The sequence below is a fragment of the Aquarana catesbeiana genome, linkage group LG04 (assembly GCF_042186555.1).
Source record: "Aquarana catesbeiana isolate 2022-GZ linkage group LG04, ASM4218655v1, whole genome shotgun sequence".
Lineage (NCBI taxonomy): Eukaryota > Metazoa > Chordata > Amphibia > Anura > Ranidae > Aquarana > Aquarana catesbeiana.
Window position 1 is genome coordinate 330,308,547 of NC_133327.1, and position 20,558 is coordinate 330,329,104.

The following is a 20,558-nucleotide window of genomic DNA, read 5'->3' on the forward strand; positions in this document are numbered from 1 at the left end:
TCTCAAGACAAAAAATACATTAGGTTTTTGTGGATTCTGTGTAAAAAATAACATTCACACGCTCTCTGGGTGCCAATTGAAGTAAACAATATAATTATTAATATTATATCTGTGTATTTATTTGTCTAATCCCTATAGTAGCTAATCTGTATGAGTCTGATAAGCACAATGATATAACAAACACCTCTGCTTAGTACACAAGTTACATTTATTTCCCAATAAAAATAGGAATGTATTAAACAGCATAACTAGGAAAACTAACATAAAGATACTACAAGAAATTGCAATATTACAAGGCCTACAATCATAACACAATACAAGATTGATACTTAGCACATCCTCCTTGGCTGGTCCTCAGGTCTTAAAGAGACTGTTTCTCAAGCAAACATTTCTTTTTAACAAACATACCTCATCCAGACCCCCCCCTTTTGCCTGCCCAACTTTGCCTTTGGACGAATCGCAGTGTCTCTGGGGCGTTCCCTCAACAGGCTATCATATGGACCGTCTTGCCATAGCGGTCCTCTGGGGGGCAGTGTTGGTCCATGAATTGCCATCATCCGACCGATGTCAAATTCTACAAACACCTGGGCCCTTGATTTCCTGTATCTCACCTCATCCATCATCCCTGTCAGTTTAGCTGCCTTTGAAGCCTGTGCGGAAAGCAGTTAATCAGGAAATTCCCATAGACAGATTGGAGCCCGCGTTGTCATGCGCAATGGGAGCTAACCAGGCTACATTCCAACCTGGGAGGCCACATCCTGTCCTCCCGTAAGAGTGAAACTTTCAGTCTTTTCAAAAACCATGGGAGTCTGGCTTCTCTTAGGCATAGTAAGGAAATATATGTAAAATACGATATTCATGTTGAATTCCAACAACAATTTTTTAACGAATTATCATGCTGCTATAGCTTATAATGAGGCTTACCTTTTTAGGTACAGTAAATATCTCCTAAACCTGCACTGTTTAGCAGATATTTACTTTAGCAGCACCGGTTATGTCATCATGCCGTCCTTGTAGAGAGCCGTGCTGTGTGCATGAGCAGGAGTGATGTCATCCTGGCTCGGCAGATTTAGGCCCTGTTCACACCTGGACCTTTGCGATCATGATCTGACAAATTGCAATCACGCTTGTTCAGGTGCCATTCATTTTCAATGGTACCTAAACGCAGGTGCAATTCTCATGACAAACCGCATCATGTGAAGCTTGTCGCTCAGAAAGAAGCAGGAGCTTCTTTTGGGAGACCAGCTTTGCGCAACGCGGTTTGCTGTGATTGTAGCACGTTGAATCGCACCTGCATTTAGGTACCATTTGAAAATAACTGAGCAAGCATGGTGCAATTTGTCAGTTTTGCAAAGCGTTTTGGGATCGTGGACAGAATTACGATTCTGTCTGCAATTGCAAACGCCTAGGTGTGAATGGGGAGTTAGGCCATGGGCTTATGAAAAAAGGCCTCTAGTATTGTGTTTTTTTGTATGTACGTTTATGATCATACCTATGCGCATTTATGCATGCTCTGCATTAAGAGGCGTATGAGTGTAAACTCTTTTGATTGGCTAGAATATTATTTTATTCTAGCCATTAGAATAAATTTATGAGCATATGCCTATGTTTAGGTGCGTTTATGAGCATATGGGCGTAAATTACGTTTTGAAAACTCCTCTGAATGCAGGTTTGGTGCATTTTTTTTTTTTTTTTTTCTATGCCCCTGAATGCTACTCTTTGGCTCCATGCACACTGGGCTTAAAAAAATGCCAGTTCCCTCATATAGAGTGTTTTCTCTTAGTCATCTTCCAGGACGGCACACCTGAGAGATGAGAGGCTCCTCCCTACAGGAAACACAATCAATCGACAGCTGTTTTAAGTCCCCACCCTTCCCCTGGATCCTCAGTTTTTGATTGTGTTTCTCCCTACACAGCAAAACTGTTTGTTTTTTTCCAAATGACCCGAAGCCTGGGGCTGGTGGTCCCCCCCCTGGGAGCCGGACCAAATGCCTGGGAAGGCCTACAGCCACATCACCCTGAAAGTGAAAGAGGGCGCCGCCTGCCCGATCTCGTATGATCTCAGAGGCTAAGCAGGGTCGGGCCTGGTTAGTACCTGATGGGCCTCTGGGTCTGGCCGGATATATTTATCCTTCCTGGGGGGTTCCCCTATCCTTTCCTCAGGGGGGCAGCAGAAACTGGAAGAGCCCCCCTGAGAGCTGAAGGCCCCTGGGTACAATGGTGTCCCCAGAACTTCAGGGGCCTTTTTCCTGTCTCCCCCCTTACCTGTCCAGGCGTCCGTTCAGACGGGTGCTGGCTGTCAGTTCTTTCCAGGGCCCCCGACTCCTGGGCCCCTGGTAGCTCGCGTGGGCTGCTGGGGAGGGCGCCACCTGAACGACCCAAGTTCTTACCCAGGAGGGAAGGCTGAGAGTCAGCAGGAGCAGGCGCCCACATCCACCTTTCGAGGAGGCACCAGTTCACTACGGTGGATGTCTGCCTAAACCACCTCAGAATGGAATGAGGAACGTACGGCATTGCCCCCCCAGGTGTATATACTGACTGGCAGGACACAGCCTAACCTTGCAGCTCCCTACGGGGACAGCAGTTGGGGGGGCACTTTGGCGGCTATCCTCCTTGCGTGTGGACCATAAGGATGGAAAAGCAAGCCCGGTGGCTGTGGCAAAAGGGGAAGACGACAACAGTGAGTACTTTCCTTTTACCTTGGGAATTTAGCTGCAAAATCCCCAATCCCAGCCAGATGGTTTCTGGGCATTTGAGATAATCTCCCCTGGGGTCTGGATTCAAATAGCCCAGAAGCTTCTGCTAAAAACACCAGCTACAGCTCCCTCTTACATCAGAGATGCTGTATGGTGGACAAGTGGTGCAGAGGAGCGAGTGTGCCTAAACCACCTCAGATGGGAAAGAGGTAGGTAAGGCATTTCTTCCCCTTCCCCCTGTATTTACTGAGTGGTACCGTGCAGGACCTGGGGTCTGCATAACAAAATAGCCCAGAAACTACTGCTAAAACCACCAGCCACAGCTCCCTCTTACAGCAGAGACACTGTGGTTATCACAACAGTAGGTTGCCAGCCTCTCCCTACATGTCCGGTTGTGGGACATTAGTAGGGATGAATAGAGCGAAGGGGGGGGGGGGGGGGGGGGGGGCCTGGTACATACAAAGAGTTCCTTACAGGCCAGGTATACCACTAAACAATTTATGGATTGTGCAATGGTTGAAGGATTCAGGAGTAAGCTCTTCTGGTCAGCAGGTGCACTAGGTTATATGGCCCTATTAGCCCAGCTGCTAGGAATCTGAAGTCATAAGCTCCAACCTCCCACTCCACCTTTTACATTGTGGTTATATTATAGTGCAGGAGGTAAGAAAAACCTTTTTGTTGATACATGATTGCTTGTTTAAGGCCTGCAGGTGGCTATTTTCCTCCAGGCTAAATTGGTGACCACCTTTTCTAGAGGCTGTCCTAAATTGGTCTCTAGGGCTGGGCTCATTGAGACTTTAATTTCTGATCAGCCCCACCTGTGTGTGAGCTGGCCAGCGTTTGCTCAATCTACGGAGGTAATGTAGGACAACAGCTACTATAGTAAGGTGTCTAACCATTTTAGGATTTGCTCCTTCACTGGGGGTGAAGTATTAGTATCTACAGCCCAGGCTATGCCTAGGAATCAAATTGCTTTGTTTGGTTATTTCATAAAGGGATACACCATGACTCCTCCTTGGTTGCACACCAGTAGACCTCAGTAGTGAAGGTTTGTCCTTGCTGGGATGTTTTGTGGCACAGCAGAAATACACATTGAGATATGTGACATTTCTGCTCATAAGGGGTATATTGCTGTACATCAGAAATGCACTGCACTGAAGCTTGGTTGTTGTCTGTTATATCCTAAAGGTACTGCCTTATTTGGCTACAGATCAGAAAAATACAACAGGGAAGGTGGTCTGTACTTTCTGGTCTTGTGACGCATGGAGGAAATGCACATCATTGAGTCTTGTGACACCTCTGCTCATATTTGTTATATTGCTGCACATCAGACATACTCAAAATTGAGTTCTGTCTGGGGTTTTTTTGTGTCCTGTATTACTGCCTTATTGGTTGCTTATTAGAAAGGCAGTAGTGAAGATTGATGGTCCTGAATTGTTGGGAAATACAAATTGAACCTGTGCCAGGGGTAGTACTGGTACTGCCTTTGGTAATCGGTGCAGCCCCGCAAGGTGGCATCGGGCTGACCGTGCTATTAACGGCAAAGGCTGCCGATTTTAGGCATGCGATTTGACAGGTTGAGTCTCATGCCAAATCACTTCAATATGGATGTGCTATCTCTATTCAGATTGTTATATTGTTGCACATCAGATATATACAAGATTGAAGGTTGTCTGTCCTTTTATGTCTTACATTTACTGCCTTATTGGCTGCATATCAGAAGGGACACAGCAGTGGGGTTGCTTGTCCTTTTCTGATTTGTTTTTGCTGCCTCAGCAGGGAGACACATTGAGGGTGGCGGCGTCTCTGCTCAGTATTGGTATATTACTACACATCAGACATACACAAAGATTGAAGATTGTTTGTGTCCTGTATGTTCTATATTTACTGCCTTATCGGCTGCATATCAGAAAGGCACAGCAGTGAGGGGTGTCTTTTCTGTTTCTCATTGTTCTACCTTGCTGCTTCTTAAGGATACACAGCAGGGGGTTGTCGGCTGCACGCCTCCAGGGAGATACAGCATTGGGGACCCCTCGCTTGTTCAACCTGAAAATTGCAAGTTACCTGCGACCTGTGTAATCTTGAGGTCTGTGGATCCAGAAAGCGGGGTCTGTTTGGTGGCGCTGCGACCTGGAGTTGCACAGACACGAATGGTTCCCATTGGAAGCCATAGTGTATGACTTTTCTCTTGCGTTTTTGTGGTTGCAGTTTGGGTCACACAGTTTTATCTGTCCCTTCTGGTTGAGGTTTTGCTACACAACAAGAATAGGCATCATGGAGTTATTGCCTTACTTTACAATACACCAGAAAGATCGCAGCTAGGAAGGCTGTCTGTTTTTATGTGGCTGCACAGCAGAAATACATCATTGAAGCTTGTTGGTGCTTTCTGTTTCAGATTCCCTTACCTTACTGCACTTCAGAAAAACACAATGCTGCAGGTTTCTTGGGTCCTTTCTGTGTTGGTTCTGTGTGACTGCACTACAGAACTGCATAACAGAAAAGATATTGTCTTGTGTGCCATATTGATCTTATAACTGTATTTGGTGGTTCGTCAGAAATACGCAACATAGAAGTTTGGGTCTTTCTGTCTTTATGGCCCTGTTTTGCTGTACATCAGTAAAACTCCACCGTAAACAGGACTCCCGTCCTTTATGTATATATATATCAGTTATGACCTAGCTAGCTGCACTTCAGAAACACGCAGCATTTAGGGTCGGTTCACACTGAGGTAGCACGACTTACAGCGCGACTGCCTCAGGCGACCCAGGACACGACTCAGCGGCGACTTGCGAAACGACTTCTGTATAGAAGTCCATGCAAGTTGCCCCCAAAGTCGTACAGGAACCTTTTTCTAAGTCGGAGCGAACGGTTAGAATGGTTCCTATGCACAGAGCAGGACGCTACTTGTCAGGTGACTAGGTCGCCTGACAAGTCGTCCCAGTGTGAACCAAGGTGTGTTTGCGTGTGTCTTAATGTTTTTACATATTGGCTGCACATCAGAAAACCAGACTGTGAGGACTTTTGTCTACATTGAAGTTCAGATTTGGGTCTCTCCCATATTTGATATGTTGGTTTAGCTAGCCACACTCGGATACACATTATTGTCTATGCTTGTGTCCTTTCTGTCTAAATCTATTGTGCTGGGTCCACAATCTATGATCTTTTTTAATTTGTGATATTAATAATGCATGTATCACCTTTTGTATTTCAGCCCTCTTTTCCGTGGAGGGGCCTGGAGTTCTGGCTGCAGTTGTCACATGTCAGCCTCAGCCCCTTACATTCAGGAATGCTGGAACCATTTCCTAGGGTTGAAGCCCAGTAGGGTTATAGGACACTGGAGGAAGGCGATAAAGAATCACCCTGCTTAGTAAGAACTTGGGAAATTCTGTTCAGAGGAGTATTATGACCTGAAGATGAAGTATAAAGATGTATACCCGACCGAATAGGTTACGGCTCGGTGCATGGCCTTCATCTCACCCTTCTAGCAGAACTAGATGTAGCAGTATAAGTGTTATACTCCTGCTATGAACTTTATTCTCCTGAAGTAGGCACTCAGGCGTAAGTAAAGCCACAGAGTGGGCATGCCTTAAACCCAGGGATCAAGCCTCGGTTAATCTATTACCCTTAAGTAGGCTTCCCTTTAGTCTTTGCTGATGTAAAGATAAAAATGAACAAAAAAGGTTGTCTGTTAGGGGCCCACCTTTTTTTGCAGTTTTAATTCCCTGAACAGGGTAGTGTTAAGACAGGCCCTCTTAGTGATCAATGAGTGTCCTTGTCTTACAACACAGGTCTCTGATTAATCTTTAGGGTTTCTAAGTAGCACCTACAGGCACAATAGGCCATGGTTGTTAGATGTGTGAGACAGGCAACATTGCTAACCTACAAGTTTAACATGTTTTCTGATTCCATCTTTAAGAGCCCACTCCACCTAGGTCCTGCATCCGAAGCGGAGAAGGCAGGGACATCGGTGGAGTAGACCTGCAGACCAGCCGCATAATCCAGCTATAATACCTTCATCAAGCATATGGAGTGGAGGTAAAACTCACTGCAGAACCAAGGTCCGCCAAGAGGGTCTTGCAGTGGTCCCACCCTAAGGTAGGCCTGAGGTACTTGATTATCCTCTCAGGTGTGCCGTCCTGGAAGATGACTAAGAGAAAATTGACAGTTACTTACCGGTAACTGTTTTTCTAGGATATCTTCCAGGACGGCAGGCCTACTTCCCGCCCGTTGGAGGAGGGAAAATGGTAGAACACTAGAAGGTGAGTACCTATAAGGAATGATTTCCCTTGTGAACCAGGTTCAGGAGTTACTTCTCTACAAACTGAGGATCAAGGGGAAGGGTGGGAACTTAAAACAGCTGTCGATTGATTGTGTTTCCTGTAGGGAGGAGCCTCTCATCTCTCAGGTGTGCCGTCCTGGAAGATATCCTAGAAAAACAGTTACCGGTAAGTAACTGTCAATTTTTTTTTTGTACACAATTTAGACGAGTTTAGGCAAGTTTTTTCAAGTTTTTTTTTTTTTTTTTTTTTCTGACAAAGTTCCATTCAGAAAGGCAAACCAGAAGGGTTTTTTCCTGCCTCTAATTGCTGAATTTAAAATATGCCTGTAATCGTCCCAATGTGCATGGACACATAGGATAACATTGTGTTGCTCCTACTGGCAGAACACCAAACTCCTGTAGAACTTTTAAGCCGATTTTTAAGCCAGTGTGCATGGAGCCTAAAATACATCTGTAAATGACACAATGGGGGTTATTCATTAAAGGAAAATCCACTTTGCACTGCAAGTGCACTGAAAATGCACTTGGAAGTAAAGTCGCTTTAGATCCGAGGGGGATGTGCAAGGAATATAAAAAACAGCATTTTAGCTTGCACATGATTTGATGATAAAATCAGCAGAGCTTCCCCTCAATTCAGATCTACCCCTTAGATTTAGAGCGACTGCACTTCCAAGTGCACTTGCAGTGCAAAGTGGATTTGCCTTTCATAAATAATCCCATTGGGGGTTATTTACGAAAAGCAAATCCGCTGTGCACTACAAGTGCACTTGTAAGTGCAGTCGCTGTAGATCTGAGGGGAAGATCTGAAATGAGGGGAACCTCTGCTGATTTCTATCATCCAATCATGTACAAGCTAAAATGCAGATTTTTATTTTTCTTGAATGTCCCCCTCAGATCTACAGCAACTGCACTTCCAAGTGCACTTTCAGTGCAGAGTGGATTTGCCTTTAGTAAATCAACCCCAATGTGCATATGCACATTAGTTAACCCAGAGCTACTTTCAGGGGCAAAAAAAGAAAAAATGCCAGACGCCTCTAACAGCAGCATTTTTTTTTCTGCCCATGTGCAGGAGTTCTTAGAACCCCTGCCAAGTTTTCACTTGGTTTAGATTCTGGAGACAACCTTTTACCAGATGGGAAAATAAGGGAGAAATCAGAAACTGGGAAATAGATAACAATACAAAATCCCTACATACCGTAACTTAAAGCCCACCTCCCAGGAAAATTGAAAAAATCCACCCTTGCGATGGGCAACCCCTCATCCTCTACCCCTGCACTGCAAAGATTAAATGCTAATCATGTCTAGGGGCTAAAGAGCAGGCTGTAGTACTTACCTTACACCCCTTTCCTCATGCTCTTCTTTGGCCGGTGTATATTAGGTGGACACGCTTGTACATTGTGTATACCCCATAATGTGTGCTGTTTTCTCCCTTCTGTCTCCTGTATTATGTAGATGGAATTTTGTAGATGATTTTGCCACTATAGTGAACTAATCATCATCCATATGATGGGAGTCACAATACAATAAGCATATACTCCACAGTGGTATTTATTTGGTTGAGGGGTGCCCCCGATATTTACATTTCATATTTTTTTACTGCACCTGCATGGGCATATTTATAGATTTGGGAAGTATATATCTTTGCACATTTTGCAGTTGGCAATTACATTTTCAAATGTTGGAAAGAAATCGATCCTTGCACACAATTGCTATATTTCATAAATGCTGATCAGCTGGTCTGCCATGCCGTTCTCAGTTCAAAGGTCAGTTTCTGCTAATATACCTGAGCTGATTGACCTTCTTACTGCTGCAGGTAATCTATAACTATATTACTTTCCAGCCTCCTATAGATCACTTGATTACATTAAATGCTTATAACCTGCATCCTTGGAACTTGATTAACCCATATATTAGCAGGTTCTCTTACTTAAATATATTATATTTTGGAATTATTTTGAAAATCATGCAGCATGTTAATAGGGACTTGTTCATACCATGATGCTTGTGTTAACACACGTTGAACATGTTAATTTGTAAAATGGCTGCAAATTTTTGGTAATGATAATTCGTGCCTCTTAATTACGGTCATGCCTGTTCGTTTAATTCTGTACCCCTCAATTAAATAGTCAGTGTTGTACTACTCCTTTACATACAATTCACTTTAATAAGCTCCATGGCTCTCACAGTATATAACCTGTCCTTCAACTTGTAGTCCTTCCCAATCAATCAATATTGTGCCCCTTATTTTCTGTATGGAAATCAGCATGGCACAATTGTAGGCACTTTGGCTGGGCCTGCCACTTCTTGTCCCATGAGTGTGTGCTGTGCTATTTCCATCTTTCCATGTGAGAAATTAAATGGTTCCTAAAAGGGGCTTGATTGAAAATATGTGGCCTGCTCATTCTCATGGCACAACCGTTGTTGCTGCTGTTCCATGGGAGGACTTCAACTTCTAGCAACAGCTTTCTAATTAAGGCCACATTCACACGTCTGAACAGGGCCTTCAGCTGATGACTGCAGCAATAATTAGCAGATTCCTGCGAATACCATAACAGATCGGCGCTGCTCCAAGCCTGCAGTATCAGTCTCCCAGGTTTACACTCTGTATTCAGGTGCTGGCAGAGATAAAGCACATCTCGTTCCAAAATATAATATGACATTCAGGTACTGCCACACACTGTATTGAACTCCAGACTAAGATAAATGAAAGACAGGCTTCAGCTCAGATCCCAGCCCATCAGTCACACTCCTCTGACATGTTCCACCCACATTGGGCTTAATCGTAGCCCAATGTGGGTGAAGCTGGGATCTCAGCTGAAGCCATTTGCCATTGCCATTTACAGTATGTGGCGGTACCTACATAGCAGATTCCTGTGGCTGGAAACCTAGGTATATGCAAAAAATGTCAGCATGTACAAAGCAATGACAGGCTGACAGGAGCCATTGTCTACCTCCCAGGTACATCTGTCCCTAGTCGCAGGTAACCACCGGATGTGCGAATATATGTGAACAGTGGCATAGAGCGACAGCCCCTGTCAGCCTGTCATTGCTTTGTACAGGCTAAACAGCCACAGTTGTTTACAGACACCTGTTATTCAAGCTGCAGGAATCCACTGCCCAGCTTACCTACCAAATAGTGGGGCTGGGGGCTGAGCTTTGCTCCAGAATGGGGACCTTGTGATAATGCCCTTTACTTAAACAGACCTTTTAGTTTTGAAATATTAGAAAGGCTGGTAGGTTTGGTTTAAACAGTTTTAATTGTACATCTGATTGAAAGCTTATGACAATCCATTGCTTTTGTTCACATTGCAAAATTATTTCTGTGTCACTGAGACAAAGATTTCTTTAAAGTAAAACAAAGGAACATAAAACATCAGTATTAAAAGTAAACCCCAAATTAATACATTTTACCTTTTTAAAGTAAAACTTTTTTTTTTTTTTTTTTTAGGTAATGATAGGTTTTAAACCTTGTCCGTTTTTTGCCATCTGTGTCCCATTGGGGAGATTTCCCATCACTTCCTGTCCCATAGTTAGTACAGGAAGTGAGAGGAAATCCCTGCAAACTAAGGCAATCCCTTGCAGGGGTCCCCAAGGTCACCAGAATTGGTGTCCCCAATGGAAGATTTCCTTAAAGTGGATGTAAACCCAATGTCATCCTTTCTAAACTACTGCCATAGAGGTTATCTATAAGGATATACATGCCTCCTGCATGTATCTTTACCTGTCAAATGTCTCCCCTCTGTCTGTTATTAGACCTGAAAAACTGCATATTCTGTGGGTGGATGTTGTCTGGAGCTCGGTGGGTGGAGTTGTGATGTCAGTAGACTCCCTGCCCACCTCTACACTCCCCTTGTCAATATGCATTTAATCCTGTGTATTTCTAACACTGAACTTCTGCTATGATCTCTAACATCCAGTGAAAAGACAGGAAAGTAACCACATGACTTCAGCATGCCCAATTATGCTGAGGTGTGATACAGCCAATCCTTGCAGAGCTGCTGAAGAAAGGAGTGGGGGTGGGAATTAAAAAATACTGCATGTGTTTTAGGCTAATGCATGAGATGTAAAAAAGAAAAAGGAAAAAAGATCCCCCAAGGTGGGTTTTTTGGCAGCAAAATATAAATATCGAGTCAAAGTGTGTATAAAATTGAAAAAGTTTATTTTACAAAAAATCACGTTATGAAATTGAGACATGAGCTCCAATGGGAAGTATATGAACCTTATTTCAAAATTGGCATACACTGTACAGACATTTTTCATAATGACGCCAGAAACAATGTCAACCGTATGAAAAATAAAGCTGACGCGTTTCAACCCAAATACTGGGGGTCTTCTTCAGAGGTTCAGTCTGTAGAGAAATATATAGTATGAATACACATATGGCATGACATTTGCATGTGACAAAAATAATCCACAGCGTATATATCTAATGTAATTACCCAACAGTGTATGTCCAGTGGGAAAAACAAGGGACTTCCTACATATAAGTCCCTTTTAAAAACTGCTCACTTCCTCACCCTCAGAAGATCCCAACACAACTCCACCGACACCGCAACCAGAAGGAGGGGGCAATGGTCCACCGATGTGGCTTACGAGAAGTCACACTGAAAGGTCACCCTCCATCGGGCCAGATGATCGATTGGGGGAAAGGGGCGCACCTGCAGTGCAGATCCAAAAATGGACAAACTGAATGCTATATCCCTATATCAAGAACAGCTCTTTGAAAAAATATATTATAGGTAAAGGATAATAAATAAAAAATGAAAGTAAATATGGGAATCAGGAAAAATGTATATGTATGTATATATAGTTAACCAGGACAGTGGTCAATTGACCAACTAGCAGGCATAAATCCAGCTGCATTCCATATATGCAGCTAGTAGCCTATAAGTGCTTGGTAACTACATTTTTATTAGGTAATACTAGGTGGATAAATATATGAATAAAGAAAATGAGATTGTAAAAAAGGAAATAAATGAAAATATTATTATTGGCAAGTGAGTGATGTAATGGATTGGAGGGTCAGAAGAACATATATCAGCCCAATTGTAAAACACAATTTGTGAAAAAGTGAATAAAGGTGCAGTGACATATAAAGTGTGTAGTGCTGACCTATAGTTATATAAAATTATATAGAAAAGGTGGCCTGAAAAAGTGAAAAGTAATGCATGCCATGCATGCATGGACCTAGTGAAGGACTAGTGAAACCAAACAGTACAACAAGTGATCCATGTGTAAGTGAGGGGAAAAAAAACAAGAAAAAGAAACCCCCACCAAAAGCTGGTTACACGAAAGTGACAAAACAGGGTGAAAGAACAAAATAAGCCAAGTATACCTGAATCGATATTGAAGCTATTATGAAACTGCGCCAAAACGCCCTATATAGATAGACTATAATTTGTGGCCTGGCCTGGGATTGGCCACGAAGTATGTCAGGCTCAGAGGATCAATGTCCACACTAAGTCGACTAGTCTGAAATATATATATATATATATATATATATATATATATATATATATATATATATATATATATATATATATATATATATATATATATATATATATATATGGAAAGGTGCCATAAGTATCCGCTCAAAAGAGCATAATATCCTTATTATAAAATATAGATTTAAAGGCGAGGATGGCGCAGAAACATAGTGCTCAGATGTGTACTTCCTGTGTGGGAGCTGCATGGACGTCAGACCCACCAAGTAGAGAAGTTACAGATCCAAAACCATCCACACATATATGTACCTACCAAAGGCGTGTCCTAATCAAATTGGATCCTCTGCATGCATCCCCCCCCCCCCCAAATCAAACCCCATTAAGGGCCGATCAGGTGGACCAACATGGGAGGCATGGCCGCCATACAGGCAGCCTCGTGTGGCTTTCCCGGCGTTCGGGACGGGTGTGGCGCCCCGAAATTACATCACTCCCGTCGTAACTACGTGACGTTGCACGCGCGGGGCCCCATGCATGCGCAGTGACGCGAACGTCCGGGAATGGTTCCGAACGCCGCCGGCAAGGAAGGAAAATCCCCAATATGGAAGCCGGTACCAGCCCGGGTGCCTGATGGGGAAAGGGGGAGGAGCTGCTGGGAGAATCGGCTCCTCCCCCTTGCCGGGAAGGCACAAAGGAGGAAGAAACCACCCCCCCCAAAAAAAAAAAAAACGGAAGAGGCGGCAGTGGGCGCGTCGGATCCCCAGGGTGGCAGATAGAAGAACCAGAATGAGACATCACAGCAATTTTCATTGGTCTACAGACAAATAAATTGTATGGACAGATGTTACATAACATATGTGAATATTCTCATAGACTCATTTCAATTAACATAATGGTATAAACCAGACATCATACACAATATACATATACATGAGACATCATCATAGGCAAGGAACAATAATCGCATTTATTGATGGCTTTGCAAAGATACAACTATATGAATAAAAAAGGGATAAAAACAGAACAAAATGAAAAAACCAAGAGCAAAATCAAAAGGCAGATCATCCACAAAAACCGGGTGGGAGCATGACTGCCAAAAGGGGATAATTAAAAGAGGGGCTTTTTTAGAAGAGAGATTTCTATAGGTGTTTATTGAGTTTTCCCTGAAACAAAGCCCTTGAGAAATGGAGCAAATGAGATAGCCTCATTTAATCCTGGGAAAGAGGTGGCATCTAATTTGAATATCCACCTCTGGTATATGCATGCGATCGAGTGCGGTGAAGGATACTTTGGGCATCCTATAATTGTGAGCCGTCACCACATGTCGGCCAAGTGGTACATAGTGGTTACCGATTTGCATATGATAGATATGTTTAGAGATAGGACGATGGAATTCTTGTTTTGTCTTTCCGACATAGTACGCTCCGCATTCACATGACATGAGGTACACCACTCCTCTTGTCTGGCAATTCGTAAAATGTGCTGGTTTGAACATTACTCCATTCGGGAGACAAAAAGTTTTTCGCGTCTTATATATTGACAGAAGGAGCAATGTCCGCATGGGAACGATCCAAAGACTGAACATTGTTTCAGTCTTTTTTGTTCGTCCTTGAATTCACTTTGGACCATTTTGTCCTTTAATGAGGTAGCCCGTCTAAAAGTAATAGAAGGGCTAGCTGAAATAAATCCACTCACTTTGGGATCGTCCCTAAGTATGGACCAATGTTTTTGGATGATGTTTCTAATAGAGTGGTGCTGTTTAGAGAATCGGAGGATGATCCGGGTAGAATTCATACCATGATCATTCGCCGTCCTCTTTTTAGATAACAAGTCACATCGAGATTGTGCCGCTGCTCTATTGTAGGCCTTACGTAGACAGGAACGGCTGTAGCCATGTGCCAATAATCTGGACTGGAGGCCATATGCTTCCTGTTTGAAAGAAGTGTCGTCAGAACAATTCCTGCGTAAACACAGGTATTGTCCATACGGGATAGACTTTTTTTAATACTGCAGGATGAAAGCTGTCTGCATGGAGTACTGTGTTTCCTGCAGTACTTTTTCGAAATAAAGTACTAGAGATTTTGTCATCAGAGGTATGTCTCAGCTGGACGTCCAAAAACGTCATTTGTTTGTGATCGTAAGTCATGGTAAACTTCAAATTGTGTTTATTCTGATTGATGCAGTCAAAGAATTTTAACAACATCTCCTCAGAGCCCTCCCAGATGAGGAGGACGTCATCAATGTATCGTAGCCACAAATATATGTGGCTCTTATACATGACGAGGTCCCCGTCATCTGGGAGGGCTTTCTCCCACTCCCCCAGGTACAGGTTGACGTAGGCCGGGGCACGAGATGTAAATCACCTGTCACTCAAAGCAAGGGGGAGGATTTGACAAAGTTTCTCTCAGTTTGTCAAGATTTATCTCACTGAACAATAAAAGAGAATTGCTCAGAGCTGGATTAACTCTGTGTGGCAAGACTGGGCTCAAATGATAGGAAATCTTATACGCTACAGTATGATATAAAAAAAAAATAAATAAAAAAATTCGGGTTTACATCCACTTTAACCGGTTCAATACAGGGCATTTTCATCCCCTTCCTTCCTAGACCAATTTTTAGTTTTCAGCTCTGTCGCACTTTAAACGACAATTGCGCGGTCGTGCGACGCTGTACCCAAACAAAATTGACGTCCTTTTTTCCCCACAAATAGAGCTTTCTTTTGGTGGTATTTGATCACCTCTGCGGTTTTTATTTTTTGCGCTATAAACAAAAGAAAAGCGTCAATTTTGAAAAAAACACAATATTTTATACTTTTTGCTATAATAAATATCCCCATTTTTAAAAAAAAAAAAAATTTTTTTCCTCAGTTTAGGCTGATATGTATTCTTCTACATATGTTTGGTAAAAAAAATCGCAATAAGCGTATATTGATTTGCGCAAAAGTTATAGCGTCTACAAAATACGGGATAAATTTATGGCATTTTTAAAAAAGTTTTATTTATTTTTTTTTTTTTTTACTAGTAATGGCAGCGAACTGCGATTTATTTATTTATTTTTTTTTATTTTTATTTTTTTTTCGTGACTACGACATTATGGCGGACGCATCGGACACTTTTGACACATTTTTGGGACCATTCACATTTACAGCGATCAATGCTATAAAATTGCATTAATTACTGTATAAATGTGACAGGCAGGGAAGGGGTTAACCACTAGGGGGACACGAGAGGTTAAATGTGTTTCCTAGGGAAGTGATTCTAACTGTAGGGGGCGGGGACTCACAAGGGGAGGAGACCGATCAGTGTTCCTCTGTACTGGGAACACAGATCGGTCTCCTCTCAACTGACAGGACGTGGATCTGTGTGTTTACACACACAGATCCACGGTCTTGCTCGGTTAACGGGCAATCGCAGGTGCCCGGCGGACATCGCGGCCGCCGGGCACACGTTCTGGGTCCCGAGCAACGCGGCGGGCGCGCGCCCCTTAAGACGGCCGGGAAGCCCAGGACGTCATATGACAGCCACCCAGGATGGGAGATCCCATCTGCGGCCGTCATTTGACAATACGCCAGTATTTGAAGTGGTTAATATTACTTTTCTGGGGACAACCCAAAATTTGGGATTTCTTTTTACTTTCACTTTCACTGAAGTTTAAGAAGACATATAGAGAGGGTGAATCTCCCTAACGAAAGCACAGATCGCAATAAAAAACCTAATCGATGTTCTAATCCATCTCTACTCTATTCAAAAGTAAAAGTTTTTTACTTTTAATCATACTTTAACATTTCCCTGGGCATTTAAACACTTATAGAATGACTGCCACATATAGTTTAGTAAACTGGAGTTTTATTTTGGATTTATTGTTTAATTTGCTGCATATTTTGAAAATGAAATAATATACTGATTATTTTTCATAGAGAAACTGGCAGTGTTAGTAGACTGATCAATTCTTTAAAGGAGAATGTGTTGGAAAGTCCAATGGAGATGATGAAGTTAGCTATACCTTCCCTGGTGTATGCTTTACAGAACAATATGGCCTTTTTGGCTCTTAGTAATCTTGATGCAGCTGTGTACCAGGTAAGTAGCAGTGATAGAAAGTGCTTAGGAGAGTAATACATTTTCTAATACCATTTGGCCTTTAAAGGATAAGTTCACCGTTTTTTTTTTTTTTTTTTTCAATGTACATCTTTTTGCAGGTAAAAAAAAAAAATTTGAATTTTATTTTCATTTTTTTTTTTTTTTTTTTATTTGGAGCCTGTAAAGAATTGCAACCGTGGTCAGCAGATTGCTGGTACCATGCAGGACTCCTGCAGACTTGTCAGTGTATCTGTCTGCTCATACCTCGTATGGGCAGACAGATACACAGTTAATGAACTACCAGAGCGCTCAACCGCACAATGGTAGTTCTTTTCAAACCGCGACAGTGGGCACCTGGAAAAGATGCCCACTCGCAGTCACTGGGAAGTGGGTGGGAGAGGCTGCAGCTGCTAGAACGTGTTACCTCTAAATATGGGTGGTACATGTAACATTCCAAATGGTGAACTTGTCCTTTAGGAATGTATGCAGCAAAATCCTAAACTTGTCCCCCCATGTATTTTTTCCATCATTTTAGGTGACTTATCAGTTGAAAATCCCATGCACAGCTTTATGTACAGTTTTAATGTTAAACCGCACTTTAAGCAAACTTCAGTGGCTTTCTGTTTTCATTCTGTGTGGAGGGGTCACTCTAGTCCAATATGGTCCAGCAGAGACTACCAAGGTTCAGGCAAGTATCTTCACTTGTTCTTTGTACTTATGTTTTTCTTTTAATATGCTGAATGAAATTTATAGACGTCATTTTTTTACAAACATTGCTCACATTTGATAGACTGCTTCGTTTGTCCCTGGTTCTTAGACTAAACATGTTTTAGTGTTTTTAGCTAGAAGACTGACATTAAAAATATACTGTATATTAGAGCACAGATATACTGGGTCAGCAAAATATATAACCTGTTCATGTTTAACATACACTTATCCATAGATAAAAAGAATACCAGGCCTTTCTGGTGGGCAAAGCTCTTAAGTTCCTGGTAGTGTAAAAGTTTGCCTTTCTGCCTCCCAGACATTCCTATAGGCCAGTGAGGCAGCCCAACGTAGTGATGATCCAATGGGACCCATACATTTGTGTGACATATGCCTTAATAGGTGAACATCTCAGACTAAATTACAATAATAAATATGAGAATTGGAATAGTATTATGTTCTGCTATGTTCCTATTTTATCTAAGCTGGCTTTAAACCTGTTTTCATGCATTTAAGTGCATTATGCATCATTTTCCAAATGTTGCTAGGGTAAGAGGATGTGGCTGTTCCAAAGACTTACATTGCAGCTCATGACAAAGTTTTGTGCGTTTTCATGTGCTCCAATTGTTTTCCAATTTCTGACCCCTTGCTGCACACTGCCATAAAACCTGGATATTACCTGACAGTACCTGAATATTCTACATAATGTACCACAGTGCATACATGTGAATCATCCCATTATTGCCAAGTAACACGTCTTTTGATGCATATGTGTGAACAGGGCCTAAATGTGTACCAACTGCAAAATGTTTAATTTTTAGGGGGAAAAAAATTGTAATGTATTCACTAATTAATATTATATGAATACTATGTGTTCACAAAAATACAGAAAAAAGTAATGTAGTGCTAAAGTAGAATTATGTTCACTCACCCAGTAGTTTTAAAGGCAACGTCGACCACTTTAAGCAGCCTTTCACTAAGTGGAAGTAAAGGCAAAACCTAGCTAACTCTAAGCCTACTCCCACCCACATTCTAAGCTTACTCTATCTAGCCCTGTAAAGAAAAGATCTGTATATTTACCTATTATGAAGCTGGTCTGGTTCCAGGCTGAGCTGTCAGTGGCAGCTTCAGTGTGTGGGAGAGGCAGCCGACAATGGAAGCCACATAGTAAGTCTATGGGTGATGTCACTTCCCAGGCAGTTCCCAGCCATTGTCTGTTTCATTACAGGTTTAGATAGATCAGCTTAGAATGGGGGTGGGAGTAGGTTTAGAGTTGGTTTTGCCTTTACTTGCATTTTAAATGATAAGTTCACCTTTTAAAAAAAAATAATGCACATTTTTTGCAGTGTGGAAAACATTGCACCAATGATCAGCAGATCGCTGGTGCTATGCAGGTCTTCTGCAGACTGTCAGTGTGAGCTGTCAGCCCGTACCTTGTACAGGAAGGCAGTTTCACACTGACAGGAAGAATCAATAAACTACCACAGCGCTCAACAGCGCCATAGTAGTTCATTGCGAACTACAAGCTGACAGCCGCAAAGGCTTGCCGCTACTAGTTCGTTCATTCACAGAACTCTGTGCATGAATGATGTGGGCAGTGTGAAGAGTGACTTGGGATTTAATGGGGATGGCCAATGTGTGTGTGGCCTAATGTGTGGGCGGAGCCCTGCACGGCCGTGCTCTTTTTAAAAGGTGCCAGCTAGTATAGGGAACTTCTCCCTGTACTGCTGCCACACAGAGGCAGCAGATTGCCAAGCTACTACAGGAACATGTTCATGTTCCACCCGTTTTAAGGGTTTTAACCTGTTTCTGTAGCTGAACTTATCTTTTCATCTCAAAAGTGACCCAAATGGATGACTGTAACCTACCGCCAACAGCTTATGGCAATGCAATTAATGTTGGTGGGAGCTTGCCAAAATCTAGTTCAGAGCGTTAACATTTGCCTACAAATTTGTGTGACCAGCATTACACTTTTTTTTTTTTTTTTTTTTTTTTAAATTGGTGATCTATAGGCTGGACCACTATGCTTTTTGAAGGGTTTATCCATAATTGCAAGATTAGCATTGACTTTGAAATGTTTGCCCAACCTTGGGCTGCTCAGATGTGATAGGGAGGAAATGCTTAGCATAGAAACTCACTGAAAACTGAGCATGTGCAGAGTTGCCAACACTGCTCTGCAAAATCGGACAGAAGGTGGAGATAGAGAATAGCAAAATCGACCAGGTTTTTTGCAGAATACAGAAAAGGAATCTCATAGTGACTAAGTGAGTATGAACAGCATGTAATACACCATTTATTGATAGTTTTTTATGCTGTGGGTTTAGTGACACTTTAAAGTAAACCTGTCCTCAGAGACACGAGCTGCCATTGCTGACCTCCTGAAAATTGCTAGTTGCCTGGCTATGCCTAGCTTTAAAGTGTCTGTTAACCCAAAGAAAAAATCATATTCTGGTCCCTTAAAGCATATTATACAGCACAGTGCTTGTGCTATGTAATCTGCCCCCCCCTCTAAACTGTAAAAAAAAAAAAACCCTGAATATACAACTTCCTGTATGGCCTCTCTAAACAGACCACGATAACCAGGGCTGCTCCGCCCTGATCACTGTGGTCAAAGTGCCTCTGTCTGTGATAGGCTGCCCTGCCCTGCTGTGCTCTCCTCTTTACACCCTCACTCCCCTCCTTCCTGCCTGTCTTCCCCCTCTCTGTCTCAGTCTCCGCTTAGCCCCCCGCCGCTATTATTGAGAGGCTGGCATACCACACTGTTAAGCATTTTTAAAAACGAGCGTTGTAAATACCCATTTTCAGCTGACTTCAGGCCGGTCACGTGACTCGCGGCCGCTTTACAGCTGAGACAGCTTCTGTGGGTGGAGCCGAGCGACCATATGATCTCCCCGGCTGACGTCAGAGGGAGATCATGGCTCCTCCCACAGAAGCCATTCGTCGGAGCTGGAAAGCGGCCATGAGTCACGTGACCGGCCTGAAGACAGCTGGAAATCGGTATTTACAGCGTTCGTTTTAAAAAATACTTAACACAGTGTGCTTTGCCAGCCTCTAATGGAGGGGTTGGCATAGACTTTTACAAATGGGTTCACAAACACTTTAATGTGTTTTAGTCACAATCCTTGAGCAAGCATGTTTTAAATGATTTTCAGAAAAGTATCAGAACTCTTGTTCTCTTTGTCCTAGGTTATTTAATCAAAGTATGATAGCCAGGGAACTAACATTCTCAAAAGTAAAGGTCAGCAATGGCAGCTGAAAAATGTTCTGATGACAGGTGTACTTGGAATACCTGTGCAAAGTATCTGTTGATTCCTTTAGGTATAAACATTGCCGTGTTTATATAGAAGGTGTGGTGACTA

The 20,558-nt window shown here is 42.6% G+C and overlaps 1 protein-coding gene across 1 annotated transcript in view; it reads left to right on the forward strand.

The window, feature by feature from the left end:
- The window catches only part of SLC35A1 (solute carrier family 35 member A1), a 77,271-nt gene that overhangs the window by 17,165 nt on the left and 39,548 nt on the right, over positions 1 to 20,558 (forward strand). The window contains exons 3-4 of the mRNA XM_073626909.1: positions 16,335 to 16,494; positions 17,030 to 17,182. Coding sequence (XP_073483010.1) covers positions 16,335 to 16,494; positions 17,030 to 17,182 — 313 coding nt within the window. The remainder of the gene's footprint in view (positions 1 to 16,334; positions 16,495 to 17,029; positions 17,183 to 20,558) is intronic.